This window comes from Pimephales promelas, chromosome 3 (assembly GCF_988280905.1).
Source record: "Pimephales promelas chromosome 3, fPimPro1.hap1.1, whole genome shotgun sequence".
NCBI lineage: Eukaryota > Metazoa > Chordata > Actinopteri > Cypriniformes > Leuciscidae > Pimephales > Pimephales promelas.
The window spans coordinates 18,790,064-18,817,826 of record NC_142771.1 but is presented as its reverse complement, the minus strand read 5'-3'; the positions used below and the strand labels follow the sequence as shown (position 1 = coordinate 18,817,826).

Genomic DNA, 27,763 nt, shown 5'->3' with positions numbered 1-27,763 from the left:
GGAAGTCTGTGACACCGGAAGCCATGCACATTCAATTTACAAAAGACTGCATCTGCTCTTACGATAAGAATAAAATAGATACTGCTACCTTGACGTAAAATTACTCGTACTGTGATTTAGGTCATAAGTCCCACCGCTATCAGAAACTATTGTGTATATCATCTGATGTCAAAACTATGCGATCAATTTCACTCAATGCATCCTAAAGAAACGGATACAGACCGACAGAGATGCAAGCTTTATTTATGAGCAGCTGTATGTGTGTGACAGAGTTTGTGTTTAAACAGTAATTCTGTTACTGACAACACATATGTTTTTACACGCACCATTTCCATTCAAGCTGTTCAAGTCTGGCCCTGACCGTAAACCTCCCTTTTTCTCCTTCACCTGATCTCTTTCCCTCCTCCTGACACCAGCATCTGCCTCTCGTTTCACCGCACTCGTTGTGATGATGTATACGTGTGAGAGCCGACTCGTGTGCAGAGAGACTACCAACCTCATAGACTTTTGCAGAGATGCAAGCACAACACTGAGGAAACGATTCATGTGTTTGGGGTGTTTCTCAAGAGGATCGTAACGCATCAGTTTGTCACATATGTGACAGAAATGTTCAGTGTGAATACAAACAATCAAATCCTCTTATTTTCATTAAGGCAATATGGTTTAGCACTTCTCCTTCCCTTCATCACACTCTCAACTCTGCTGAGCCCTCAGTGTTTTGAGGGTGAAGAGAAACAAAGCAGATGCTGCAAGTATAGAACATTCCTTCCTCTTAAAGTGACAGTTCACTCCGTTCACTATGACTTCCTTCTGTGGAACATACAATACCGTACAAAAGTAAGGTCACTACATTTTCTTTTTGAAAGAAATGAATCAGCAAGGAGAGTAAACTGATTACAAGTAACAGTGAAGACATTCATATTTCTGTTTCAAATAAGTGCTATTCTTTTTAATTTTCTATTCATCAAATAATGCATCAGGATTTCCACAACCTGTTAAGCACAACTGTTTTCAACATTGACAATAATATAATGCTTATGAAGCAGCAAATCACCATATTAGAATGATTTCTGAAGGATCATGCGACACTGAAGAGTGGGATAATGCTGATAATTCAGCTTGACATCTTCCTATAATGTAGACTGGTTGAATATAAAAAAAAAAGTACTGACTTTAAACGTTTACATTTTTAGGAACTGTATCTGTCGCTCTTTTTAATGCAATTGCAGTAAATAAGTTGACTGAGGCTTCAGGCATCGAAAAAGGAAAGCAAAAGCACCATACAAGTACATATTGAATAAATAACACAACAACAACTTGAACTATTCCTTCAACTTGTTACCATTTCTTAACTTTTGTGTGTGCATGTGTGTATATGCGTGTACGTATATATCAGCAGCAGATGTTGCAGCCGTAGTGGATCTTGGAGATATCAGTGTGGCATATGGCTGCACTGAGTGAAAGATGGCTGCTGTCAGATGGAGAGAGAGAGAAATGGAGAGCTCATTTATTTACTATGAGCAATCTACCTGCAGGAGGATGTAGGAGGAGTGAGGGAGTGATGGGGAGGTGAGAAAGAAGAAGAAAGAGAAAGCAAGAACAGGCGAGTGAGTGAGTGAGAACCCACCCAGAATTAGATCCTCATTTTCTTCCTAAATCCCTCCATCTCAACGGCCACAATGACACCAAGTACTCCACCTCTAATGGGACCCCTCTCCTCATTAAAAACACAGAGGGAAAAAAGGAGAGAGAGAGAGAGGGGAATGTATGCTCAGGCCCTTATTTAAGGAGCTAACACCTAAAAAAGAAACCACATAAGAGGACAAAGAAATAGAGAGAAACACCTCAAATGTAGGCAAAAAAATAAATATATATATATAAGAATGGAATTGTGGGAGGAAAAGTGTGAGTTAAGAATGGTGCAAGAAGGAACAAAGGAGGAGGCAATGCTAAAGTTCCAGGAAATAGTAATGAGATACAGGAGGAAAGGAGGAGGAGGAGAAGGGAAAGAGTTCATCCATCTTGATTAGGGATGTGTAAAACCACATATTTTCAAGACGAGCCAACTAATTAGTTTAAGTTGATTTCAGGATTATCTGACCCCTATCAGACACATTTCTTTGGGAGTGTTTACACAAGGCACATGTGTTAAAAAAAAAAACAGCTAGACAGAGCGGAGTGGAACAAAACTGGGCTCTCATGTTTTTTTTACTATTTCTATTTCTAATCAACACTTGTAGCAGCACGCTCAAACACTGCAAGGCATGGAGTAACAACTAAAAGCATCCGTCTGAATGTCTATGACTAGTGGCAATGCTTTGAAGGAGAAGATTTTAAAGGCATATAGTTCACCCAAAAATGAAAATTCTATCATTGTTTACTCACCCTCAAGTTGTTCCAAACCTCTATGTGTTTATTTGTTCTGCTGAACACAAAGGAAGATATTTGGAATAATGTATTAATCAAACAGATCTCAATCCCCATTGACTACCATAGTATGTATTTTTTTTTTTTCCTACTATGGAAGTCAATGGGGATTGAGATCTGATTAAAACATTATTCCAAATATCTTCCTTTGTGTTCAGCAGAACAAATAAACATAGAGGTTTGGAACAACTTGAGGGTGAGTAAATGATGAAAGAATTTTCATTTTTGGGTGAACTATCTCTTTAAAGTAGTGCTGTCAAACGATTAAAATATTTAATCGCAATTAATCGCATTAATGTCATAGTTAACTCACGATTAATCGCACATTTTTATCTATTCTAAATGTCTCTTGATTTCTTTTTGTTACATAATTTTTTTTTCTGATTTTAATGCTCTTATCAACATGGAAAAGTGGAAAAATTATTATTGAAAATAACATCGGAATAGTGTTCAATTTCACACTAACATATAGCCTATAAATAATCTCTCACACAATGTAACACTGTCTATCAATAAAAGGGTGAAAGAAATACTGACGAGGCCCTAATATTGACGAGGGGGCGGAGAATTCGCATCATCTCTGTGTGTGTGTGTGTGTGTGTGTGTGTGTGTGTTTTCTTGGCCATCATCAAGTGGTGTTTCAGACTGGACGTGCGCTGCGATGATGATCGCTCCGTTCACAATGACAACACACACAGATCACTTGGTCTTGTCAATGTGACAATTTGGCAACTTTTTAAAAGTAAACTTTCCATTCAGAATCTTTAGGCATCCATTTCGGCGTCTCGCGCTCGTCATCCACTCAAAAGTAACGTTACTATTTTGGCTGGCTCGCAAGCCGAAAGGAGTGTGTGCGGCACAAAACGTCCTCACGCTGCGCTCTGAAACCCATTCATTTCAATGGCTTGCGCCGCATAAGGACGTTTTGTTGCTTCTTCGACCAAAGCGCAAGTGGATCTAGACCAGAAACAAAACAACAGGCACGCCGCAAACACACGTTTCGCATTGAGTGGATGACGAGCGCGAGACGCCAAAACGCATTCCCCGTCCTGTTGCACAAGCATGTGAAAAAACTACAAAGTTTGCTAGGACAAAAAGACCGTTAATCGCGCGATAAAAAAATTAACGCCGTTAAAATGGGTTTGCGTTAACGCCGTTAATAGCGCGTTAAACTGACAGCCCTACTTTAAAGACACTATTTTTTTTTTCAATTAATACTTTTATTTAAAGTACTAATTGATCAAAAAAAAAAGATTTCGGTTTCAAATAAATTCTATTGTTGGAACATTTTATAACAGAATGTAAAAAGTGCCTCAGTTTTCACAGTTTTCAACATTGACAATAAGAATTTTGTCTTGAGTACCAAATCAGCATAATAGAATGAAAGATAATGTGACACTGAAGAGTAGAGTAATGATCCTAACATTTCAGCTATTGCTTTACATTTTAAAATATATTCAAATAGAAAACTTAAAATATTTACAATTGACGATAATGGGGATGGGCATTTTCAAAAATATTGCATTCGAAAATTCTGGCTCATAAAAATGGAATATTCGTTTATTTAAATGACAATAGCGAAAAAGACGTTATTTTTTAAGTTTAAAGTTTTTGTCACAATCTCAAGTTTACAATTATGCAATATACACAACAAGCTTACAATATATGTTAATGTTTCATTTAGTTGAAAACATTAAACAGTTAGTAGTCCTATCTGTAAACAAATACTATAAAAAACAAAAGCATTAATAAAAGCAATGTCGAGCAGCGCGAACGGGAAAAAAACGTCTAATAAAGCGATTGTGCCAGATATCGTACAGAACGTACAAACACACTCGAGTCAGCGCATGATTATCATGTTTATATTGAGAAAAAACAATATCCACACATGCAGGGGTGCCGCCAGCAATTTATGCTTGAGTGAGAAAAAACGCTGCGCTGACAGACGTTTCAGAGACGCAAGGATATCGATGTTCTAAGCATTTTCTGTTCTCCAGTCTCCCTCAAAGAAAACTTAAAGGAAGTACATGTCTCAAAATCATTAAGCTATAAGTTAAGTTATTATCATGGATCATGTGGGGTCCAGCTGCGCTTATCTGCAGTCGTGATGCAGTGATGGACAGCTTTCTTTCCTCATTCGACTCTTTGGATTTCATGCGATTTCTCATTGTGGTGATGATATTTTAACTTAGATTAATTGATTAATTTGATCAAAAGTAATTCCGTTTATAAGATCATTTTCAAGTAATTCCACAGCGCCACCCAGTGCATTTAATTATACACCCCTAAATGATAATACACAATATTACTCTCTTGACCATTTTAGATCAAATAAATGCAGCCTTGGTGAGCAGAAGAGACTGAGCCCAAACTTTTGAAAAGTAGTGCATCTAAAAAACGAAGAAAAGAAGCTCAACATATGATTGGTTGTGCATCACTTACCTCACAGAAGAGTGTCAATTTGTCATCAGGCAGCAGCCCATTGGCCTCATCCAGGAGGAAGTCTCTCCTTATGAACTTCTTGAAACCCCAGTCTTTTCCTTGTACGAAGCGATACGCTCGCTGGCTCTCTGCACAAAAGTAAACATATTGGCACGAAATTGATTAGGTGGACACAGCACACCAGTCTTGAGCCAGGTCTCTGTAATGGCATGACCTGTTAACATTAATTTCATCTAAAGAACCTTTAAAAACAATACAGAACATCCGCTAATTCAGTCAAGTATTATGTTGAGCCGAAAACAATCTATGCAAGACATCTCACAGACACAGATCAGACTAATCTGAATCCAAATACTCTTTAAGAGGCTTTTCCACCTATCTGGCAAGGTCTATAATCTTGCTCTCCATTAATTTCTGCATTATAACCAGTCTGATTATTCTGTGATTTTTTGTTCCCCTGCTGTTTCTCTGAAAGCACATTAAACCTGCATGAATGCATGAACCTCCATGCACACACACACACACACAGAGTGAAACTGTATTTTATAGCTGCTATGTTCAAACCTTCACTCCGTGACTGCAGATGTTTTAGCTGACGCACAGGATCTGGTTGAGAAGTGTAAGTGATAGAAGGAGAAATAGAGGGGATAAAAGGAAAGGGAGAAAGATAAGGAGGAGGAAAATGAGAAAGAGACTGAGGAGGAGAATGAGGAGGAAAAGGAGGAGGGGGAATGAGAAAGAGCAACAGCGGAAGGAAGATGAGGTGAAGGGGAGGAGGAAAATGAGGAGGAAGGGGAAGTAGGAGAAGGGTGAGGATGAGCATAGGGAAAAGGGGAAGGAGGAGATTGAGAAGTGGAGGAAGGAGGATAAAAAGGGGAAGTAGGAGGAGGAGGAAGGGTAGAAGGAGGAGGAGGGAGGGAAGGAGTAGGAGAAGGGAGGAAGGGAAGAAGGATAAGTAGAGGGGAAGGAGGAGGAAGGGAGGAGTAGTAGAGTGGAAGGAGAAGGAGATGAAGGGGAAAGGTAGGAGGTAGGAGGGGAGGAGTAGATGGAAGTGATGAGGAGGAGTAGAGGGGAAGAGGAGGAGGGAGGAGGAGTAGAGGGGAAAGATGAGGGGAAGGGATGATGAGTAGAAGGGAAGGAGAAGGAGGGGAAGGGGAAAAGAGGAGTAGGAGGAGGAAGGGGAGGTGGAGTAGAGGGGAAGGGATGAGGATGAGTAGAGTGGAATGAGGGGAATAGGAGGAGTAGAGAAGAAAGGAGGAGGGGAGGAGGATGAAGGGATGAGAAGGAGAAGAAAGAGAAGAAAATGGAGAAGAGGAAGAGCAAGAACAGCATGGAGAAAAAAAAAATAAGGATGAAGAACAAAAAATCCCCACTATATATACACACGCTATATACCCAACAAGAAAGTTTACATTACCTACAGGAGGATTTCTCCTTTGTCACTACTTTCATGCACAGAAGGGGGGAGAAGAGAAATTCACGACACATTAAGTGAGGACGAGTGAAAAAAGGAGAGATGAATAGATTCCTTTGTGCTTTTGTTGCATTGTGAGAATGTGTGACAAGCACACTCTATCAAGCGTGACATCCTCTCTTCCTAAACGTTACACTTGTTCTAGTGAAGCATCTTTCCTCTTTTCTCAGTCAGCCAAGTGCAGCTGGGGCTCAAAACATTGTGGGTTAATCTGCTGCTGTAGTTTGTTTGTGTGTGTGTGTGTTTGCGCGTGTGTGTGTGTGTGTAGGGGTTTCAACATGGTGTGAAATGGCTATGTTCACAGCTCGACTGTGACAGTCATCCACACAATGGGGGAGCAGTGGAAGGGCAACAAAACACATGGAAGACCCTCGTCTCCCTTGAGTCTTGAGTCACAGTAACTTTCCAAATTCTGATGCTGCAACAGGTTAATATAAAACTGATAATAATGATTACTTTATTTTGCATATAGAAAAGTACATTTTAGAAAAAACACATGTGACATGATTTTGCCATGTGACAATTAAGCACGTCCATTAAAAAAATATTAGTGATACTATATTTTTTCACATTTATTTCAGATGTATTAACTCTAAACAAACGATACTTTTACATTTGTCTTCAATTATTATTATTTTTTTTTTTTTTTGCAATAAGCAAGGCACGGCAGGGTGGGGGAAGGAGGGCAGTTGGCAAATGTGCAAATTCGTCATAAAAGAAATGGGAAAATAAACAATGGCAGTGTCACTTTATTTCTGTTCAAACAAAATATAAAAGTTGATTTTTGATTTTTTTGGTGAACTTACGGCACCAGACAACCTTTTTGCCTTGGTTAAACTGGTGCGCCTAACATTTTTATTTAGATGCACCAGCACAAAATTTAGGTGCACCCAAATTTTTCCTCGGTTCACGTCCCCTTTAATGACAAGAGCAACCTCAACACGCCTCTGCAGAGATGGATGGCCCGACGAAACATATCAAACATCAAATGTTGTCTTGATCATCCTAAAATTTCATACCCACTGCCACAATCCCTTGAAAGAATCATATGCATGCAACAACTATTTTTGGCATATAAATGGCACGAGAAATAAAATTTGTGCTATAGATACGCACTCTCATGAGATCGTGTTTTAAGTTCCCACCGGTCCTGAAGCGTCTCTTACTGCCCATTCGTCCATCTGTGCAAGAAGAACCCCCTTTCAACATTTTCGATGTTTCGGATCCATGTCAAGTGTAAACGCATGAATCGGATATGGGTCACAATTTAAAGAACGTCTAAAAGGACGGTAAAAAAACAACGACAATCGGATACAGGCAACAAATCAGAATTGGGAATCACGACCTCCAGTGTAAATGAGGCCACGGCAATCAGCATCAGCGAAATAAACACAACAGTCAAAAGAAATGGACACAGTTTTTTCTTTAAGAAAAGTAGGCCTGTTCCCCGCAACACTCTCTCTGGTCAATACTCCGACAACAGCCCAGACATGGAGCTGCTTCAGCCATCAGTTCAGGGAAGCACTTTCAAACAGCTATTTCTATTTTGTGCTTTAAATGTTTTAGTTTGGCAGCTCAGTGAAGTACTTTAAACATTTTTTTATTTCTATATACAGTATAATTGTGCTTCAAATAAAATAAAAAAGTATATACCAACATCTTATTCTTGTTTAAAATAATTTTCATACTAAGAATGTAAATGGAGCATGATAAAACGTTTACCTTTTGTGGCGTTAAACCGCGGATAGGTAGCCTAGTCGCATTGGCACATATCTGATTTATATCTGATTTATGTCCACATTTGAAAGAGGCTTGAAACCGATCTCGAAATATCCGAATGCATGCGTTTTTTTCCCGATTCTCTGGTGCTCAGGAAAGCGCGGATTACGAGCAGTGTATGCCTACAGGAATATCTGGACCACAGCCAATCAGAGGCAAATACCCGCCCTATCTCTGTCTCTGATTGGTTTAGACCACGATATGATGCAGCCATAAGTGTGACTTCCGTCAAAGGAGAGCAAACGCTTCATTCGTGGGAGACAGTGGATACAAGGACGTTAGGTCTTACTCTAGAGCCCTCTATCGTCTACAGTCAGTGCATGTCCATGCTGCCCGTGTTATTTGGATGCATCGTTAAAGAACTGTGGCTCTCAACTCTTCATTAGATGACACATTATTTAAGGCTCTGAAGTATGGCTTCAGAAGTATAGCTTTCAGGACTGCCTGTATTGCTCATGAGTTGTAATGTCTCAAATTGAACAGACAGTAATGTTCACAGATGGCATGTTTTGATTCAGCTGCTTTGGAGAATATCCTGATGGACCAGTGGGTAATTAACCCTCCCAGAATCAAGAACTTCTCAGAAAATCAAGTTTACTCACCTATTAAATGGTAGAAGCAGAATTTCAAAACTTAATTTTTCAAACCCCACACCATACTGGCATGAATACACAACAGGTGAAAGCAACTTTGCTGCTCATTCCATGACACAAACAACCAATAAACTATTACATTCCACATGCTGAAGCAAAATCCTTAACCAGAGATGCACAAAACTTTTCAAGAAATGTATAAATGAAGATGGAGAGAGAGAGAGAGAGAGAGAGAGAGAGAGAGAGAGAGAGAGAGAGAGAAAGGAAGTGAGAAGAAAAAGTGACAGAGACACTGATTGGTCTCTCGAGGAAGTCTGAGGTCAGATCAGGGCAGTGGCTAAATTTGTGCTCTCATTGGGGACGTCTGGCAACTAACCAATTGCAGTAGGGCAGGGAAAGTTCCTGTTGGCATCCAACCAGGGTCAAGCCTCTGTGGACACGAATACACAAGCAGCGAGGAGGAGTGTTTTAGGACGTTTAATGGAATACAGCTCCAATAAGAAAGAACTGACAGATGGATTATCCAGATATCGAGGGATAAGAGAGGGTTAAAATCATTGAAAAAAAAAAAAGAGCAATCAGTAGTAATACATATTCAAGCCCCAGCACTGGGCATTGGGGCACAGTGCCTAATGTCCTGGCACACCGAGAGAAAGAGAAGGTTGCTCGGATCACAAATACACTAAGCATAAGCACACAGAAAGCCAGGGAGGTTGAAAGGCCAAGTTCTGTTTGCCCATACTTTAAAACACAGCTGTAAGTGAGCAAAAATAGGAGAATTCCTGTGGGCATGCATTAATTGATCAGAGTTCAACAGCAAAACATTTTAATCTGCAACACTACAATTCCTCAAGAAAGATATCGAGGGCGTCAAGTAGTCTCAGCTTCGGACAAAATGTCCATTGAGCGCCCACAGATGACCTGATGCATACTGCACTGCGCACACACAAAGCAGCTAAAGTTGGCAGAAATAGCCAGTTCTGAATCAATTGGCTTGCACATCTACGACTTTCAGGTGTCAGGATACACAGGTTATTCTCTACAGAAGAATTCCTTATTAAATTTGCAAACATTTGCAAGGACCATGACATCTAGTCTTTGAAATATATCCAAAAAAGCCACTTAGCAGCAAGCAAATTATCTCTTTTAGCAGATGGTCTTTTAGTTAGATGGTTGATTCCCGTCTACATGGGCGGTTGTTGGACAGAATAAGCTGCAAATAGGGAGATTTTACAAGAATAGTCAAATGTCTGGCTATGACACTAAATTAACATTCTCACAACGGCATCAACACAATCCGCTAGTGTAAACACTATCCATTAATTCCTCCAACCTTGACACTTCTATACAGAGAGGAATACTGCATCACATTTATTTGAATAAAAACTACTGATAAAACTAGATACTCACCAGTAAATGTGGTACCAAAAAATGATTTCCTAGTCTGATTAATACATATATATCGACTGCAAATGACTTACAAAGCAGCTACATTGCAAAACCTTATTCTTCTGTGGCTTTACAGTGAAACTGTCAGCATTATAAATGTTGATCTACGGGAGTATTAACAGCTATGGACCACGCGAGGCTGAGAGCAATAGCAGTAAAGCTATGTGGTGTAAATATTCATCAGATGGTCAATAGCCAATAAAGCAGGTTCAAAATCAATATCTGTCAGCATGCAGTCTCATCTGAATAACTACACACAGCACGCAGAGCAAAGACTGTCAGTTAGGTAGTTTATACACTACCGAACATCCATCTAACCTACATCTGTGTGAATCTTCCATTTCTCTTAGGCCAATGCCTCTTTAGAAAAATCCATTTCTAAAAGCCTACTCACAAAAATAAATAAATAAATAACATGAACACTGAAGACTGGACTAATGGGTGCTGTCAAATCAAATTCAATCACAGCAATTGACTGTATTAATTTTTTATGTATTTGGTGAGCATAATTGATTTCTTTCAAAAACATTTAAGAGAATCTTACGGACCACAAAATTTTGAACAGTAGTGTACTTCTGATTAGTAATGAGACAGCAAAAATAAATTCTTTTGACCTATCCATATAATAGACCATCCAATAATCTAGCCATTCATTTAAAATATACTTCTTTGTTTATATAGATAGTCTTTTACATAAATTTGTACTTTAGATTTACATAAAGTAAATTATTGCTTGAATTTAGTAATAAGTTAAGTTAATTTCTGTATTATTTAAAGGTGCACTGTGTATTTTTTAGCAACATCTAGTAGTTCGGTTGAGAGTTTGCACTAAAGGCTCAGCCCACTGCTCACCCCTCCCTTTCAAAGAAGCTAGGTGACTAAAACGGGACAAACATATCGTCGTCTGAGACAGCAGAGAATAGCCAGAGTAAGCTAAGAGTGTGTAACATCGTCACTGTTTCTATACCAAAGTCCATTATAAACCACATCATGGATAAGGTAAGCCAAAGTCAGGCGAGTATCAAGGGTCTTAACATATAATATAATAATAATAGTAATCAGCTGATTGTCTCACAAACATAACCAGCGCATTTTTCCCCACATACCAAACCCATAATACAGCCAGGGAGAAGAACCACATGAAACTATCCAACTACATATTTTTCTAACAGGGTAGTAAAAGTTTAGCTGGCTAATGTGAGCTGTTCTTTTGGCTGAGCTGGTAAAAGTGTAAGGCCTTGTTTAAACTCGACGTGTCCGCTTGAGCCCAAAAGGTGCGCAGTAACAGCGCGCGCGCCTCCGCATCCCATAAGCCCCTTTCACACAGAGATTCCGGAAAAATACACGGATAATGTGACGCAGCATTCGTCCCGGGATTGTTTGATTTCGGTTCATTCACACTGCCAGTGATTTGCCGGGATCTGTGAGTGTGTTCACACACAACCCGTAAAGATCCCGGAAAGACGCATGACGTCAGGATGAAGCGTGTAACGTACGCGTCGAAAACATGCACACGTGCATACCGTTCCTCAAAGCTGGTGAACAATCTCAGCATCAACGCGGATAGTGAGGAGCTCCTGGTCTGTGCTTCGTTCCAGTTTGCAGACATTTGTTCGTCCTTTCTTTGTTGATGACGACCACAAACTTTCTTCTAAGAGCAACAGAGTCCCGCGATGGCATGAGCGTCATCACTATAGCCGCGTTTCCACTGCAATTACCAGGAACTATTTTTCACAGGAACTTTTTTTTCCCCAGACCGCTTGCTTACTGCGTTTACATCGCGTACTAAAGTACCGGTCCGAGGCGGGAAGATTGCGTGCGACTGCTCTTCCTAGCCTGCGCGTTTGTTTTGAGTTTTGTATGAAGGAGATTCAAGCTTTGCTGCTTTTGTGTGCGATTGGTTTACTAATGAGGTAATTAAAAAAACGGCAGAAAAGAGAAGAGCACCCAAAGCGTATTCAGAAAGCTCGTAATGCTAGATATAAAAGTAGATGTTATTTATCAGCAGACATTGACGTCACGGTCATGGATGGGACGAACGCGCGCCATCGGTCAGAAAGAATAGCGTGGTAAGAACCAATCAGCATTGTTCAGCACACAAGTCCCACCCCGAAAGTTCCTGAACTCTGAAAACCTCGCCAGCAGGGACTTTCTGGGGGGGAAATTTTTTACCCGGAACTTCATTTAGACCCTGGTTCCTGTGGCGTAAACACACCGAGTACCACCCCAAAGTTCCTAGTTCCTGGGGATAGTTCCTGCGGTGGAAACGCGGCTTACGACACACCCCTTATGGCATTGGTCCTGGCTTTTGTTTACACAGCACGCATCCCAGGACTGATTCCGGCAATGTTACTAGGTCCCCAACCCGGCATCGATGCCGGTATCAATCCCGGGTGGTGTTTGCTTTCACACATAATGCGTTCTGGCAATTTCCCGGCATCAAAGTGGTGTGTGTAAGGGGCTCTAGACACCATTTACTACACAAAATAGGCTTTTTTTCTCTGATTTTGAAAACTCTTCGTGATCAACTTAACATGCTTCCAAGATCAACTTGTCGACCGCGATCGACGGGTTGGTGATTCCTGTAACATACTGTTTTACGGTCAAGAGTACTAATCAGCTGTCTCACGAACGCAACCAGCACATTTATCCCCATATAGCAAAGCCATAACACAGCCAGGGAGAAGAACTAAGTTACATGAAACAGTCCAACTACATATTTTACACCACTGACAAGGGAAAAGTTACTACTCGCGGTGTCTATGGCTTCTAGCTTTCTGCTGCTTCTCTTTCAAGGTAGTGACGAAACACGCTCTGTAGCGCTGTTTGTTCGCTGACGGCTACGGTAGAAACATGACGTCACAATATGTCGACCTTCAAGGGGCTGTCAGCGGTTATGTAGATATAAATGTCTAATTCTAAGGTAATAAAAACATTACGGTTTATTAAGCAGGTTCTTGATACACCACTGAAAACAGTTATGGATGTCATTTTGCATTTCTGTTAATTAGATACTCAATTTTTACACATTGCACCTTTAACATGTTAATTTTAAGTGATAAGTTGCTTCTGTGGACTTTATTTCTTCTGTGCTATAAAGTGGAGTTTAGTGATTTTTTTGGGACTGGGGGTTTGAGCATCTCGGACTTCACGTCATAAGGTTCTCAGATCGCATCCTTGGGAGCTCTCATTATTAAGGTTCACAATTAATCTGGAAATTTGACTGAAATATAAATAAATATTTTTCCAAGACAAACAAGTCCCCTGCTTCAAAAAAAAAACAAAAAACAAAAAAAAAATGCAGAGCCATCACAGCAGATTACATACACAAGCGTCATCCTGAAACTGGTTTCATGTGTCTGTCAAACCTGATCATCGATGTTTCCTCTGCACCTTTATTTACTCGTCGTCATGCGTAGGACTGACTAACACAAGTCATGCTGCAGAGTCCCAGTGCCTTCTCGTAGCCCTCTTAATTAAAGCACTTTACTTTGTTTTTATTTCTCTCTCCACTTCTGCTTCACCCCTCCTCCCCCCTTCCCTCTCGTTCATCTCACTATCCCCCAGGAGGAGGGCAGGATTAAATTGGATTCTAAATGATCCAGAACCGATAGAGGAATTTCTGCTGCCATATTTTCATCCTGCTTCCCGCTTTAAAATCTCTCCCCATCCACCGTGAGGAGGCTGTCGGTGCTTTTTGTCCCTGGGGACGCCCCAAGCACGTCACCCTCACCACATTCCGGAGGGGCGCTAAATGGAGAGAATGTTGAATGGAGGAGCGGGGGGAGTGCAGGACAAAACACAAGGAGCGCCTTCTCACCCATTAGGGTGCAGAAAATGAGAAAATTGGAAAATGAGAGACAGGGTTGTTCAACCTCATCTCGCTACCACAATCTGGCACCCTTTTCTCTTTCTTTCCCTCTTGTTCATCTGGCCATATGTGAGGTTCTTCAAAAAGATGAGTGTGACTGCTGCCCTCATATCAGTTTCATCTCTCTAGAATGCAAGGAGCTCACCACCTTTTGTGAAACATCTACTACAGGCTCATATAAACTGCCAGAATCTACGCAAGGATTATTCAGGGGTGGTTTATCAGCTTAAGCTCACCTTGCCTGAAATCACACAAGTAAAGTACACTTGTCTGTTTGTTACACAAATCAATTATATGGCTTTGAAACACCCAAAATATAGTGCACAAGTCATATAAGTCCCTTTTATGTTGCCTTGGCATCCTTTTTGAAACTTAAAGGGTTCACCGGATGCCCATTTTCCACAAGTTGGTATGAGTCACTCAGTCACGGAATCAGTTCGGTGAATACCACTGTATGTACAAGGAGATATACATCATAAATTATAGGACAGTTTCTCACTGCTAAAATGAGCTTCTCCTTCAACTTGCCTCGGTCAGACCAGAGAATGTGTCAGACTCAGCACTGAAGAGTGACGCGCTCCACTGATTTCACTCCTATTGGTTGTCGTTCGCGAAAATCGCTCTTCATTTGCATGAAGTTAAAAATTTCTCAACTTTGTCGCGTCGTCAGACCGCGCGTGTCGCCGGAAGTCGCCCGCTCACCATTGAAAATTAATGGTATCGTGTCGTTTGGTCGCGTGTAGTGTGAACACAGCTTTATGTGTTATGTGTTATAGACATGCTGCCTGGTAGGCCTATCGGTTGTTGGTATCGGAGCATTTTTACGAGTACGAGTTTTTAATAATTACAGCACTTTTCAAGTACCTCTTCACCCTGTAATTTTTCGGTGACCTTTTATGAACTAATTTGTGCTGGATTAGCTGATGCTGCTGCCGGAAAGAGGATCTTTCCGAATTTTAGAGAAGACCCGCCCTTTCCATTTTTTTTTTAAAATGTACATGCGCAACACTCTTGCTCTAGAGAGATAATTTTATCATAGCTTTAAAAATATTGAATTATACACGTTAGTTGTTTGTTCTAACAAAGTACAAGCGTAAAACACTTTTTTTATTTTACGGCACAGATATGCATCAAAATAGATTGTTTGGAAGGGCATCCAAATTTGGGCTTGAGTTATTTATACACTGTAAAAAAATATTTTCAAGATTTGTTATCACAACATTTTTTCTTTTGTCAAATCAACTTAAATAATTTATTTAGTTGAGATAACTTATTATTTTGAGTTTCTGATGATTAAATCAATCTCTCCTTCGTTGTATTAACTCACTTTTTCCAGTTAAGGCAACCAGGTTACTTACTTTTTTAAGTTAAACCAACAATATTTTTTTACAGTGTACATGTAGTTACTGTAATGCAACTTTGTATATTTATAAATAGGGATGGGGCCGATCCGATCCAGTATCGGTATCGGGACCGATACCAGCGTAATTCACGTATCGGATTTTTCCGATCCAACCTGCGGAGAAATCCGATATTTATGATCCATGTCTGCGCTTTAACGTTGTCTGCTGAAATGACTGCAAAAGGAATTCCCCGGGCCTGCTAATCTGCTAGCTGGCTGCAAACTGTGGAATGGATATTCTGAACGGAGGTGCAGCTCAATCATAGACTGTAAAAAATAGGGCTCAATGAGACACACAGACCCCCACTCAGGAAATCCATTCCGCAGTTTGCAGCCAGTTAGCAGGATAGGATTGAGCTACCAACATGTTCGCTGTGTGGAAATACTTCACACTGGAAACACCGCAGCAGAGCAAGACCGCAAAATGCAATGTTTGCAAAGCCGTATTAATTAAACTATTCGTCTGTGATGCATGTTTGCAATTCGCAGTCCAGAAGAGAAAGAGAGAGCTCTCTCACGCGGTCCCACAGCACGCACAACACGACAGCCCTGCTTAATGAGTGACGACAGAGGAAACGTAGCCTGGTTATATCTATGATATTAGTCTGATTTCCAAAGATTAAAGAATATATTGAGGTAAAAAAACATTAAAAACAATAGCCGCATTCTGTCTAGCCAACTTTCTTCCCATCGCGGCGGTGCGCTGTCATTTCTCCTTAATACTAAAACTTAAAGACAGAATCAGCACGATCTGTGATTGTTGTAAAATGCAGGCTCTGCTGTTGCTAAATTGCGGGACACTTTTAATAATAAAGAGAGCTATTAAAAGCACAAAATTTGCGCAAGAAATGCTGTTCCCAATGCGCGCGCGCTCCGAAACAGACTGCAACAAGACAAGCAAATTATAATCTGGGCTTCATATGCGCGTCTAAACGATCAAATGTAGCCTGCACAAGAAAAATGTCAAACCGACCGGCTTGGAGATTAACACTTAAACCGTTTATGTCTAAAAAGTACGTAGTTATGGAAGTAGTTGGGAGAAAATATGGTGCATCAGTAGATATGAAATCTGAACTCGTTCTTAAAGGGGCAGCAGTATAAATGTGACGATTGCGACATTACTGAGAGTCAAACAACAAAAGGCAAAGAGAAAATCACTCACAGCTCTTGAATGAATTACTTCAGCTCTAATAGCATACATCTATCTATGGTAAGCTTTGCAGTGCTATTTTACTTTTGATTACTTTATTATAATTCTTTTTAGACCATACCTGAATAATGTTAGTAGACCTTCCTGAAATTAAAGCACTGTGTAGGCCTGTATAATGTGTATCTTTGTTTAATTGTCTATATTGTTTAATATATATACTGACATACATACACGCACATATCATCCTTGCCTGTAGAGAGGAGTTTATTTCAACATCATATAAAATCAACAATAATGATAAATAATATTAAAGCAAACACAGCTCTGGTATCGGAAAAGTATCGGTATCGGCCGATATCCAAAGTCGGGTATCGGGATCGGATCGGAAGTGAAAAAATGTGGATCGGTGCATCCCTATTTATAAATGTGCATTCGTCAGGTTATAACATCCACGATAGCATTTCAGAAATGTTTCCACTATGTGAATAACAAAATCACCTTAAAGAAATATATACACCCCCAACTTGCCAACTATGAATAATACTTGCTTTAAAAACAAGGCAGAAACTGAAATCAGCCATGAAGTTGCTCCATCTGAGCAAGTGTAATTCAGTTCCACTAAAGGCCAAAACCTCTGTAACTCAATCAAAGCCCTAAGGCCATCACCCCCCAGAAAATCTCAATTAAAACACTGCCACCTGCCTCAAATGTAATATTACAAGGTGGAAGGTTCACATTGTACGTTATTACTTTCACAGAAAATAAAAGAACATTCACACTTTCAAAGGCGTGCTAGTCTGATTAACTCCGTTTCGCAGGTATCCGCGTCTGTAGCATCTACAGCTCCCTAAAGGAATAAATTGATACTGAGCTAGTTTGCAAAAAATACTCTGATTAAATAACTGTTTCATAAAACAGTTAATGTGATGAGTACGCAAGAAATACATTTGCTTCTGCTTATACACAGTTTTTCTTTTTTAAAGAGCTCAAATTACACACTAGATTAGAGGTGGGAGGTATGACAAAACACACTAAGCAATTGTAATTCACTGTAGTTGTTTTGGCTGGAAAACCAGTGTAAAAATAGTTTATATATAAAATAAAAACAATAAAATACTTTGGCCTGGTTTCACAGACAAGACTTAGACTAAACCAGGATTAAGCCTTAGCTCATTTAGGACAATTAAGTAGCTTTTATAAACATCCGTCAGTGCTAATTGCTTTCAGTTCAAACAGCTCAAACATGCATTTAAGTCAGGGACTAGATTAAAACCAGGCCTGTTGCATAAATATAGCCATTATCAGTGTCTTACGTTTTAAGATGACCCACGAGCAGTTAGTCAGTGACAGTCAGGGTTATTTTTCGGTATCAAAATAGGCCAATCTACGTTTTTAAGTAACTGATTTAAAAAACACACGAAGAAAAATAAATGCGAAGTTTAATTTGTAAGACTAGTCTTAGAGGTTCAGGTAACAGGTTTGTTTGTTTTTTAAATTAAATGAAGTATCTTTTTTGGGAACTTGGACACAAACCAACACTAAAAAGGCAGTAAATATCGACCACACCATGGTCTAACAGTATTTTACTGCTCAGTCCATCACCAGATACATATATACGTTTAAATCTTTAGAGTTTAATCAATATCTTACCCATAGCTTTGGTTTCCTCGCCCTTGGCGTTAAGGATGGAGAACTTGAACTTGGCCCGAACCTCGCTCTTAGGACAGCTGACCAGGAGAAGATAGAGTGACAGATAATCTTTACTTTCTTCATCCAGACCTTTTGGATTTACTCGCAAACACCTGTTCAAAAACAAAAAATCTTAAATCAGCAGACCAATAAATAAATAAAATTAAGCAATGCAAATCCAAGTGTGCTCCTTCCTACCATTTGAGCTTGTCATTGGCTCCTGAGGAGAACGTGGAGCTTTTGATGACCTCGCCCATCTCCTCCCGGCAGAAGCTGAAGTTGTTGATGGTCCACATATAGGAGAACTTAACCACTTTGATCTGGACAAACACAAACACACAAGAAGATAACAGGCAAGATGCTTCATTCTTCCATTTACTCATCTACCCCCTCCACCCTTTCCTACATTAGATCCACAAGTGTTGGCCAAGACATCAAAAAGCGACACATCAAAACCACCTTTTATCTTAATGCGCTCTGACAACAAACAGGATGGGGAGAACAAGGAATAAAAAGACCTCAAACAAAAACACTGGGGGAGAATGAAGGCGAGATAAATGAAGGCATTAATGGAACATGTTTCACTAGTCATGGGGATTCTGAACACACTGGAGGACCTTGTGAAGTCACACACACTCAAACAAAGATGATAATGGCCATTACATATTGTTAAACAGACTGACAGATCATTTTTTAGAAGTTTATTAAAGAAATGAATACTTTTTTATTCAACAAGGGTGCATTAAATTGATCAGAAGTGAAAGTAAAGACTTTCAGATTTCTAAATTCCATACTTTCTATTCATAAAAAAATTGTGTTTTTTTTTTAACAGCAAATCATATTAGAATGATTATTCTATCTATATTATTGACTGTATAAGTTTACTTTTTTTTTTTTCGATTAAATACAAATGAAGTCATAACTGTTCATTTCTTTGGATAAGATAATAAGTGAATAAAGACTTTTAAAACATGGATTCTAAAGCTATTATGTTTTCATCTTTTTTGAAGAACTGTATGATTTTTTTAAATGAAAAAAAGTACAATGTGAACATTCTGATAAACATCTCCATTTATGTTCAACAAGATAAAAATCACAGGGATTTAAAACAACAAGGGTGCTCCAAGGGTGTGTTAATTTTGACCTTTAAAATACCATTTCAAAACTCCTTTTAATTACATTTTGCAAAGAAAAAAATATGCCAATCCCAAAATGGGCCTGTTGATTGGATTATCATCATCACATGAGGCTTATTATGTGTCTTGGTCAGATCTGCACCTGGAGGTCTAGGGTGCATCTCAATCAGCTCTCTAGCTTCCTAGGTTGTATATCATGAATACATGAATTCGGGCACTAGTAAAAACATTAAGGACCCTGGCTCACTACACACTAGGACACTATTTCCGGCGACATGACAACATCCTCATTGTACAACATCACTACTGGAATTTATGAACATCAGATGAACTGATATTTTTCTCAAATGACTTGTTAATGTTATTTAAAGTACATAATAAATACTTTGCTTGGCAACATTTCAGCCATTCGAAAATTAGAAATGTTAGCTAGATTATTTTCATTATGGAAAGGTGTTTACGCTGATATTAAATACAACTATGTATTTTATTTCTAAAGACATCTATCTATGTGTCATTATGTGTAGTGATTTGGCTCACATAATCTATGTTTCGTGCTTTATAACTTCCCCCACATGAGGCTGAACTAGGGAGCTAATTGAGACGCACCCCTAGTTTCCTGCACACTTTAGTTCCAGTCTTGCTCCAACACACCTGCCTGTAATTTTGAACTGAACCCATAGAGTTTGATTGACAGGTTCAGGTGTGTTGAATTAGACATGAAACTCACTATGAAGTTGGACAAGCAGAATCGAGCACCCCTGTTGTAGATTCATAGAGCCAGAAGCACACACACACACGCACACACACACTCACCTGTGTGTAACACCAGCTTTCGGCCACAGGGCCGCTGGTCATTTCAGCAGGAGGGGGCGGACTCGGCACCCTGGACATCGCCAGTTTTGAGCGGGGGGGTGGGGCAGGGGGAGGGTCACTACACCAGCCACCGCAGAAGGTCCCCGACAAAGCGCACACACGTGATTACTCACTTGCATGCACACGCACGCATGTGTACTTCACAGCCGCCGCCAGGATCCGGGCACACACTCGTGTTCAGCGTAACCCAGAGAACATGGAGGGAATGCAGGCAGAACCTTGAAGTGTTTTTCTGGGAACCGTTCAGTTTAACCTGTAGTAGAGAAAACAGAGAGCAGAAACAGATTGATTATTTATAATCAAAACTCTTGTAGTGAAATGCTTTAAACTTTGATCTTAGAAATTATGCTGGGCCGCTACTGAGCTACATCACTAGATTGAAATAATTATTGTGAGAAAAGTAATACTTTTATTTGCCTATAAATAAATAATTAGATTTACATTTGTTATATACATTTGAACATAATTACTATTAACAAAAGCTACAATTACCACTATTATTAATGTCAGTAGTTTCAGTATATAAATAAATCAGACATATTTTATAAATAAATGTGTTAAAGTCAGAGATTGGACAGATTGGACACCTGATTTACCATAAACATCCACCTTCAGCAAATCAAAAACAGACAATTCCAGACTGTTCTTTGTAAAAAAAAGAAAACACCTGATTTGTTGATTTTGCACATTGACAAACAGGTCTACCATATGTCTTGAACATGCACGGACCACAAAAATATGCAGAATCAAACAGACCACTAAAAGAGGGCCGTTTGATCTCCATTTTGTTGATCTACATTTGCCAATGGTTTCAGAGTAAAAGCCAGATCTCTACAGCACCATCAGCAACTACAGAGTTTAAATCTGTCAAAGAAACATGCTTATAATGCTGGAGGAAAAAAAATATTTCTTCTTTTCCCCTTGTGTGAAACAGCCCTCCCTCGCTTTTCCAGATGAAAAGCACATTCATCATTCTATTGGCTCTCTTGTTCATTTTACCCTCAACCCTCTGAACCTTAAACCTTTTCAATCTTTTTTTCTTCAGATCAAAAAATAAATAAATAAATAAAACACAACCTCAGGACTAATCCTTATTTTCTCTATCCCTGCTGCTAATTAAGGCACTTTAATCGTTAGCTGGATACACCCCAGCCATTAATGAACTGACCAGAAACACCAAACTAGCTACTTGTCTAACAGTACAGTAAGTCATTAACAGTCCGACAGAAGCTGATAACCAATTAAAGCAAAAAAGTAAATTTCTCGCTTTGTGCATGACATTTATAAATGATTAAAGAACACATGGTCATGGTTAAAGATCCTCATGGCCATGAGCAGGGTAGAATCATCTTTATTAAAAGACGTCATGTAGGTAACTTTTTAATTTACCTCAGAGAACACTGAGATCTTCTGCGGTCAGATTGCAAAGTTATGAAAAGTTGAACATTTACTAGACACGTCGACTGGGGGACCTTTGATTTTAACCAAACTTTAAAAAAAATAATAATAATACAAGTTTCATCTTCTCTTTTCTCAATCTGAAGTGACCTAATCACCCTTTCATCTCTCATTCCTTTCTCCATTTTTACCATCTTGCACTCCTCTCTCCCCTTTCTCACTCAACCTGCACGTCCCTTCGTCTGCGAGCGAGGGAGACGGAGACGTTTCTTTCCCTTAATTAGCATCTGATTGAAAGGATAGACCATGGCCCGGCGGAACCTTCCGGAAACTGTGCGGCGATTTGAAAAAGACAGTGAGAGAGTGTACATGCCGGAGAAAAAAAAGGAACAAAGTGCAAAAACAGAGTGTATTGTGGGAAGGAGAGAAGAAAAAAAAAACATTAGGAGAATGAAAAGGTCAATTCAAAACTTTTCAGAAGTACAGAGGCAAATCATCAATTTCCTACCCACACAATAGGACTGGATGATACAGTCAAATTACAACTTAATATTTATACATTTGCTCTAAAAATGCTTAAAGGGTTAGTTCACCCAAAAGTGAAATTTTTGTCATTTACTCACCTTCATATAGTTTCAAAACCCATAAGACTTTTTGTTCATCTTCAAAATACAAATGAAGATATTTTAAATCTGAGCCAGTTCTGTACTCACCATTGGCAGCTACGCAACTACCACTTTGACACTTCAAAAAGTTCATAAAGAGATGCCATAATCCATATGAATCAAGCAGTTTAGCCCAAATTTTCTCAAAATACTCAATCGTTTTATGTGATCAGATATATTTCATGTAGTCTTTTATTCACATATAAACATCGTTTAGTAAACAAACAAATCCTGCCTGATGCACAAGAATGAACCTCAGAGGTTCTTGCAGAAGCTCAAAAGTGCTGCGTAATATGAGAATGAACCTCATTGGTTCTCTCGCACATCAAGCGAACATCCTTGAGCTTCTGTTTACTATAACTGATGTGTGCATTGATGAATGCTTACAAGTGAATAAAAGCCTAATTTAAATTCGTTCGTCATATAAAGCGATCGAGTCTCGTCAGAAAATTTGGACTAAAATTTGGCTCAAATTGGCTTATTCATATATATATAGATAAACTAACCATTTAAAAGAGTGATTTCCTGATTGGTGAAAGCATAATTTCAAATGAAGTCATTTGAGAAGTATTAAAAAATATCCAAGACTTGTACACAAGGAAGAATTTTTACTAATGTATATGCCATGAAATAATATAATAATACTCATAAAAGCAATAGCTACAACTTTTGTATATATTAATAATCTATGACGCATCTTATTAAAGTTGTGTGCACGCAATACACAATGACAGAACTTGTTATCGAAAAACACTAATTAAACATCACGGTTTCAGCCTAAACGAATTCAGCCAAAACTTTTCACTGTTTTGGCCAAATATTTTCAGTTGCAGAAATTTCACTGTATCAGTCACCAACTGCTCTGAGACACGAAGGTTGAGATCCAATTGCAGCTTTAATTAAAGGGCAATCCAGACACATAATCCAATATACGTACAGGCAATAGGTCAAAACACAGGTAGGCAGTCCAACAAACAAACAAACAAAAACAGACAGAAGTCAGAGGCAAAAGAGCAGGCAAGAAATCCAAATCCAAACAGGCAAGAAATCCAAAAACCAAGAGATATAAAACCAGGGAAAACGCTTGGAAATGCAGTGCAACAACATAAACAACTTTGCAGTGAATGAGTGAACAAGGTATAAATAGGCTGAGACTAACAGGGTAATGAGATACAGGTGAATGCAATCAGTGATGAGTCCGGGCAGTGAGTTATGGGAAATGTAGTTTGTGAGGGAGTGATAATAGTCTGTGTGGAGTGCCCTCTGGTGGCTCTCCAGCTGGTGAACATTACAGTATCTCTGTAATCGATTCATTGAAATAGACAGTTATTTATAGATGTCAATCTTACAAATTTACCAAATCTGCAAGTCAAACTGAAAAAGATATTACAAAAAAGTTTGTCTTAGAGTCTCATGTGCAATATATTACCCAGCCTAACTTCACACACTGGAATTAATGTTCAGAAACAATATTCAACACCTTGCAACTCGTTATCAGTTAAACCAATCTCTCTCTTTTTTCCCCTCCTTCCTTTGTGCTATTTGTTTCTGATGAAAAACACTTGTGGCATTTTCACTCAGTAAAACAATAAAATATTAATCATTCAAGTCAGGGAACAAGTTGGTGTCCATTTGCAATTCAAATTACCACCAACTTCCTGGCAATTAATTTCCATGCGCGGATCTCCCATCATGTGTCTCCAGTTATCTGCTTTATAAACTTAATTTCCACTGGTCTTTCTATCAACATCTATCGGCTCTGTCAACACAAACTCCCCTTATGGCAACATATTACTCACGAATCAGCTAACTACTTTTCTGCACTGAAAACACAAAACCAACAGGTCACACACCATGTCGTAACAAGTAACAGGCAGGCCCACACACTATGGGTTTTTATGTACCAATAGAAGCACAGCACTTTCGGCTGCATTTAACAAATCTATTCCACAGATTCCCCCCGTAAATAAACACGGAAAATCCTCAGATTCCGTCTGGGCCAAGTAACATGCGATAATCCACAGGACACAAAGAGGATACACACAGAGTCGTATGAGAGAGGGAATCTGAGCTTGCAGGCACACACCAGATCAAAGAAACAGCATATTTCACACGTGAGCCTGTTCATTAGTTAGCAAACTATTCAATATAGGACTTCATAACTGGAACCATGCATACATTATCTAAGGATTTAAGAGATGTTAAGGTCTTCATTTCATAGCAAATAATCAATTTTTAGTCAACACTGTCAGGGGCTTGACACTTTTTTTTCACCTACAAAAATTTAGGAGTGAAATACAGTATGAAATAAGTAATGAAATAAATAAAGAACAACTATAGCTCCTCCCCCTTTTTTAAAGTAGCCAGTAGCATTACGTTTATATCACAGCTCAGCCAGATCCGTTGAGCTCTGTAAAGCAGCAGTTCCCTCCTAATCTCCTCAATATCGCTTTAAAATAGAGAGTTCTGGGCAGAATTCAAATCGGTCCGATTTGTTTTGGGTCTGAGCCGATTCGATCATATGATCCGCTCTGTGCTATCGTGTCTCTGGATTGGAGCAGCAGACTGTTCGTACGCTGCCACAGTTCGCATGACAGTAATGTGAAACCATTTGCCCCAATGGAAAGCATATTTACACTCACTGTCTGAATAGTTCCCTATCCCCTAAATAGTGCACTATGTGCCATTCACCATGTAGAAAATAGTAAATGTGTGAACAAATGACTGATTTCAGCTGCAGCTTCAAAGTCTATTTATAATGTAGGGGGCAGGATGCTTCAGATTTTAAGAGAGTATTTGATTGGACAGAAAATCTAATGAGAAGATGAAGTGCAGAGTGATGTCATCAAAATCATTGATTCATATTGCCATATAAGTTTTGAATGGTTAAATCTTCTAAATGCAAATTCTGTCATTGTTTCGGAGCACACTACCTTACAGATAACAGTAAGGCTAACATATTCATACTAAAAACCCAAAAAACTTTAATTTTGACTTGATGGGGACTTGAGTACCCACAGGGACCTACTTTTTATTTGAACACAAACCCCTAAAACATATCACTTTCGCAAATCTATTTTTAGTCACTAATGCGAATGAAATGCTTGCGCTGTCGAGCCCTGACTGGCGAGTAACATTTCATGATGAACAAATTCACAATTCACCATGATAAAGTCCATTGAACATGAGTGCAACTTGCATGTTTCTCATATGAGAAATCTAAAGGAACCAAAACGTCAATATTAACACTGTGAGTCTGGGATTCAACATCCGATCAGAATCGAGCCTGACCAAGCAATGGAACCAACCAAGTGTGACAAGAGCCTAAGATACAACAAACTTGGTTAAATCACGATTAGTTTACAGCAGTGTCAGACAGCATCTGAGATCTGATCGGCTGGCACATACGAGGCGGGTGGGACGAGACGGGTGCCAGGCAAGGAGATTCAGCCCTCGAGGAATTCATTACTGCATCCGTTACCCAGCCAAAATAATTAATGAATTAATGAGGGGAGGGAAGAGAGAGTGAGGGAGAGAAAACAGACAGCGTTTCAGCACTGAAATTCTCTTTTAGTTGTGACTTGAAAGAGAAACATGAAGCAGAGCCCCACCCAGCAGACTCTCCCCACAGGCCTGCGCTTCTTGTGAGGAAACGAGAACTATGACATGACCTTTCCCTTATTTAAACTACAACCACAGAGCATGCATCAACTACACAGAGAAGAGGAGTGGCTTAATAGAGAACAAGGGAGGAGTTTAGCATGGGTTTGGGGAGGGTTTTACAGAGAGGATTAAACTTCGGGAAGATGGGTCAAATTTATTGAAGACTTTTCTTTCAGGTTTAATTTTATCCAGTCTCTTTTTTCTCTCTCCATAGACACCGAATGAAAGAGATATGTTGGAAGAGCGCAACAGACTTTTCCATGACCTTATTCAAACCCCCCATGCAATGCTAAAATACATTCAGGGTCAATGTTAGGCTGACATCTAACCACCACATTTAAAATCAACATGAAACCTAAATTGCAACCCACTTTACTTCCATAAGACATTTCCAAATCAAACAGGATATTCGACAGGGACACTCAAAACAAAGATTACATACCGAGAAAGTAATTTAATTTGATGAAAAATATATTTTTCCTAATTTAAAACAAGTAGATTGAATGTGTTATTTAACGCTAATGAAATTCATGGTTCAGCTGACAACACATGTACATTTTTCGGTTGGATGAGGGGAAAGATGTACTATAGATTTTGGATGTAACCTTAAGTTGATAAATGCCTAAATTAAATCTGTCCATCATATAAACAGATCATCACTCATCATAAGACTTGATTTACTCATTGCATTACCTTATCTCTTTTTTTATCTCTTTAGGAACTTTTTGAATCCTCCATTTTTGTGTAAGGGATTCTCAATGTAGAGACGGAAATCTTTCATGGGTTTGGAACGACATGAAGGTGAGTAATTGACAAACTTTACTTCAGCCTTGATGGTCAAATGAAACAAGCTTCTGAGTATTTGTAGGTTAATAAAATTGCACAATATAACTTGTCAGCATAAACTTGAAGGAACAGTTCGAATTTATCAGTTTGACACCATCATTTTATGCATCCAAACATTCATTTCCCACCATCTTCTGAGGATAAATGAAGTTAGATAATTATCAGCTTGATTAAAATAGATAGTGACGCCAAAAAATTGAGACACTGAAGCATACAACTTTTAGTGCGAGATTGTAGACCTTTCTCAAGTAAACCTTGTCATCAAGCTAGACCCTGGAACTTGAAATTTGATGCACATTTAGCTCACCTAAAAATAGTGCGTATGATAGCAGCTTAATTTTCCTAGTAATAGTCTAACAAAATGGCTGTAATGAAAGAAACCCCCTTGAACCCCCCCCCCCCCCCATTTTTTCTTCTAATGAAAAATAGAGAAAGAGAGAAAATTTTTAAATTTTAACAAAACATTTATTTTACAATTTTTAGACATTACAACGCAATTCCAATATAAATATAATCACAACAAAATCACATAGTGATACTTATTGTATATCACACAAGAAAAATTAAAATACAACAAAAACAGCATCATTATAACACCACTGATTTGAAAAAAAAAAGTGTCAAGTTCTTCATTTTATAAAACTTAAAATCAATCCACAACTTCACATCCTTCTGACCCTTCAATTTTGTTCTTCCTGCTTAGGTATATTGCCATTTTTGCTTCACCTATGTTTAAGTTTAAAAATTGACATTTTATTCTATTTTTTGCAACATACCGATACCCAAAAATAAAACTCTGAATAGTAAAAATATAATTTAACTTATTAAAAAACAATTTAAGTATGAAAGATTTGATTCAAATTTTTTTTTTTTACAAGGACACCCATTAGACACATTAGGATT

The 27,763-nt window shown here is 38.9% G+C and overlaps 1 protein-coding gene across 1 annotated transcript in view; it reads right to left on the bottom strand.

The window, feature by feature from the left end:
* The window catches only part of spop (speckle type BTB/POZ protein), a 78,299-nt gene that overhangs the window by 15,162 nt on the left and 35,374 nt on the right, over positions 1 to 27,763 (bottom strand). Inside the window, exons 3-6 of the mRNA XM_039670097.2 lie at positions 20,229 to 20,541; positions 18,475 to 18,596; positions 18,238 to 18,389; positions 4,870 to 4,997 (exon numbers count right to left, since the gene is read on the bottom strand). Of these exons, the coding sequence (XP_039526031.1) occupies positions 4,870 to 4,997; positions 18,238 to 18,389; positions 18,475 to 18,596; positions 20,229 to 20,306 (480 nt within the window). The 5' untranslated portion in view covers positions 20,307 to 20,541. The remainder of the gene's footprint in view (positions 1 to 4,869; positions 4,998 to 18,237; positions 18,390 to 18,474; positions 18,597 to 20,228; positions 20,542 to 27,763) is intronic.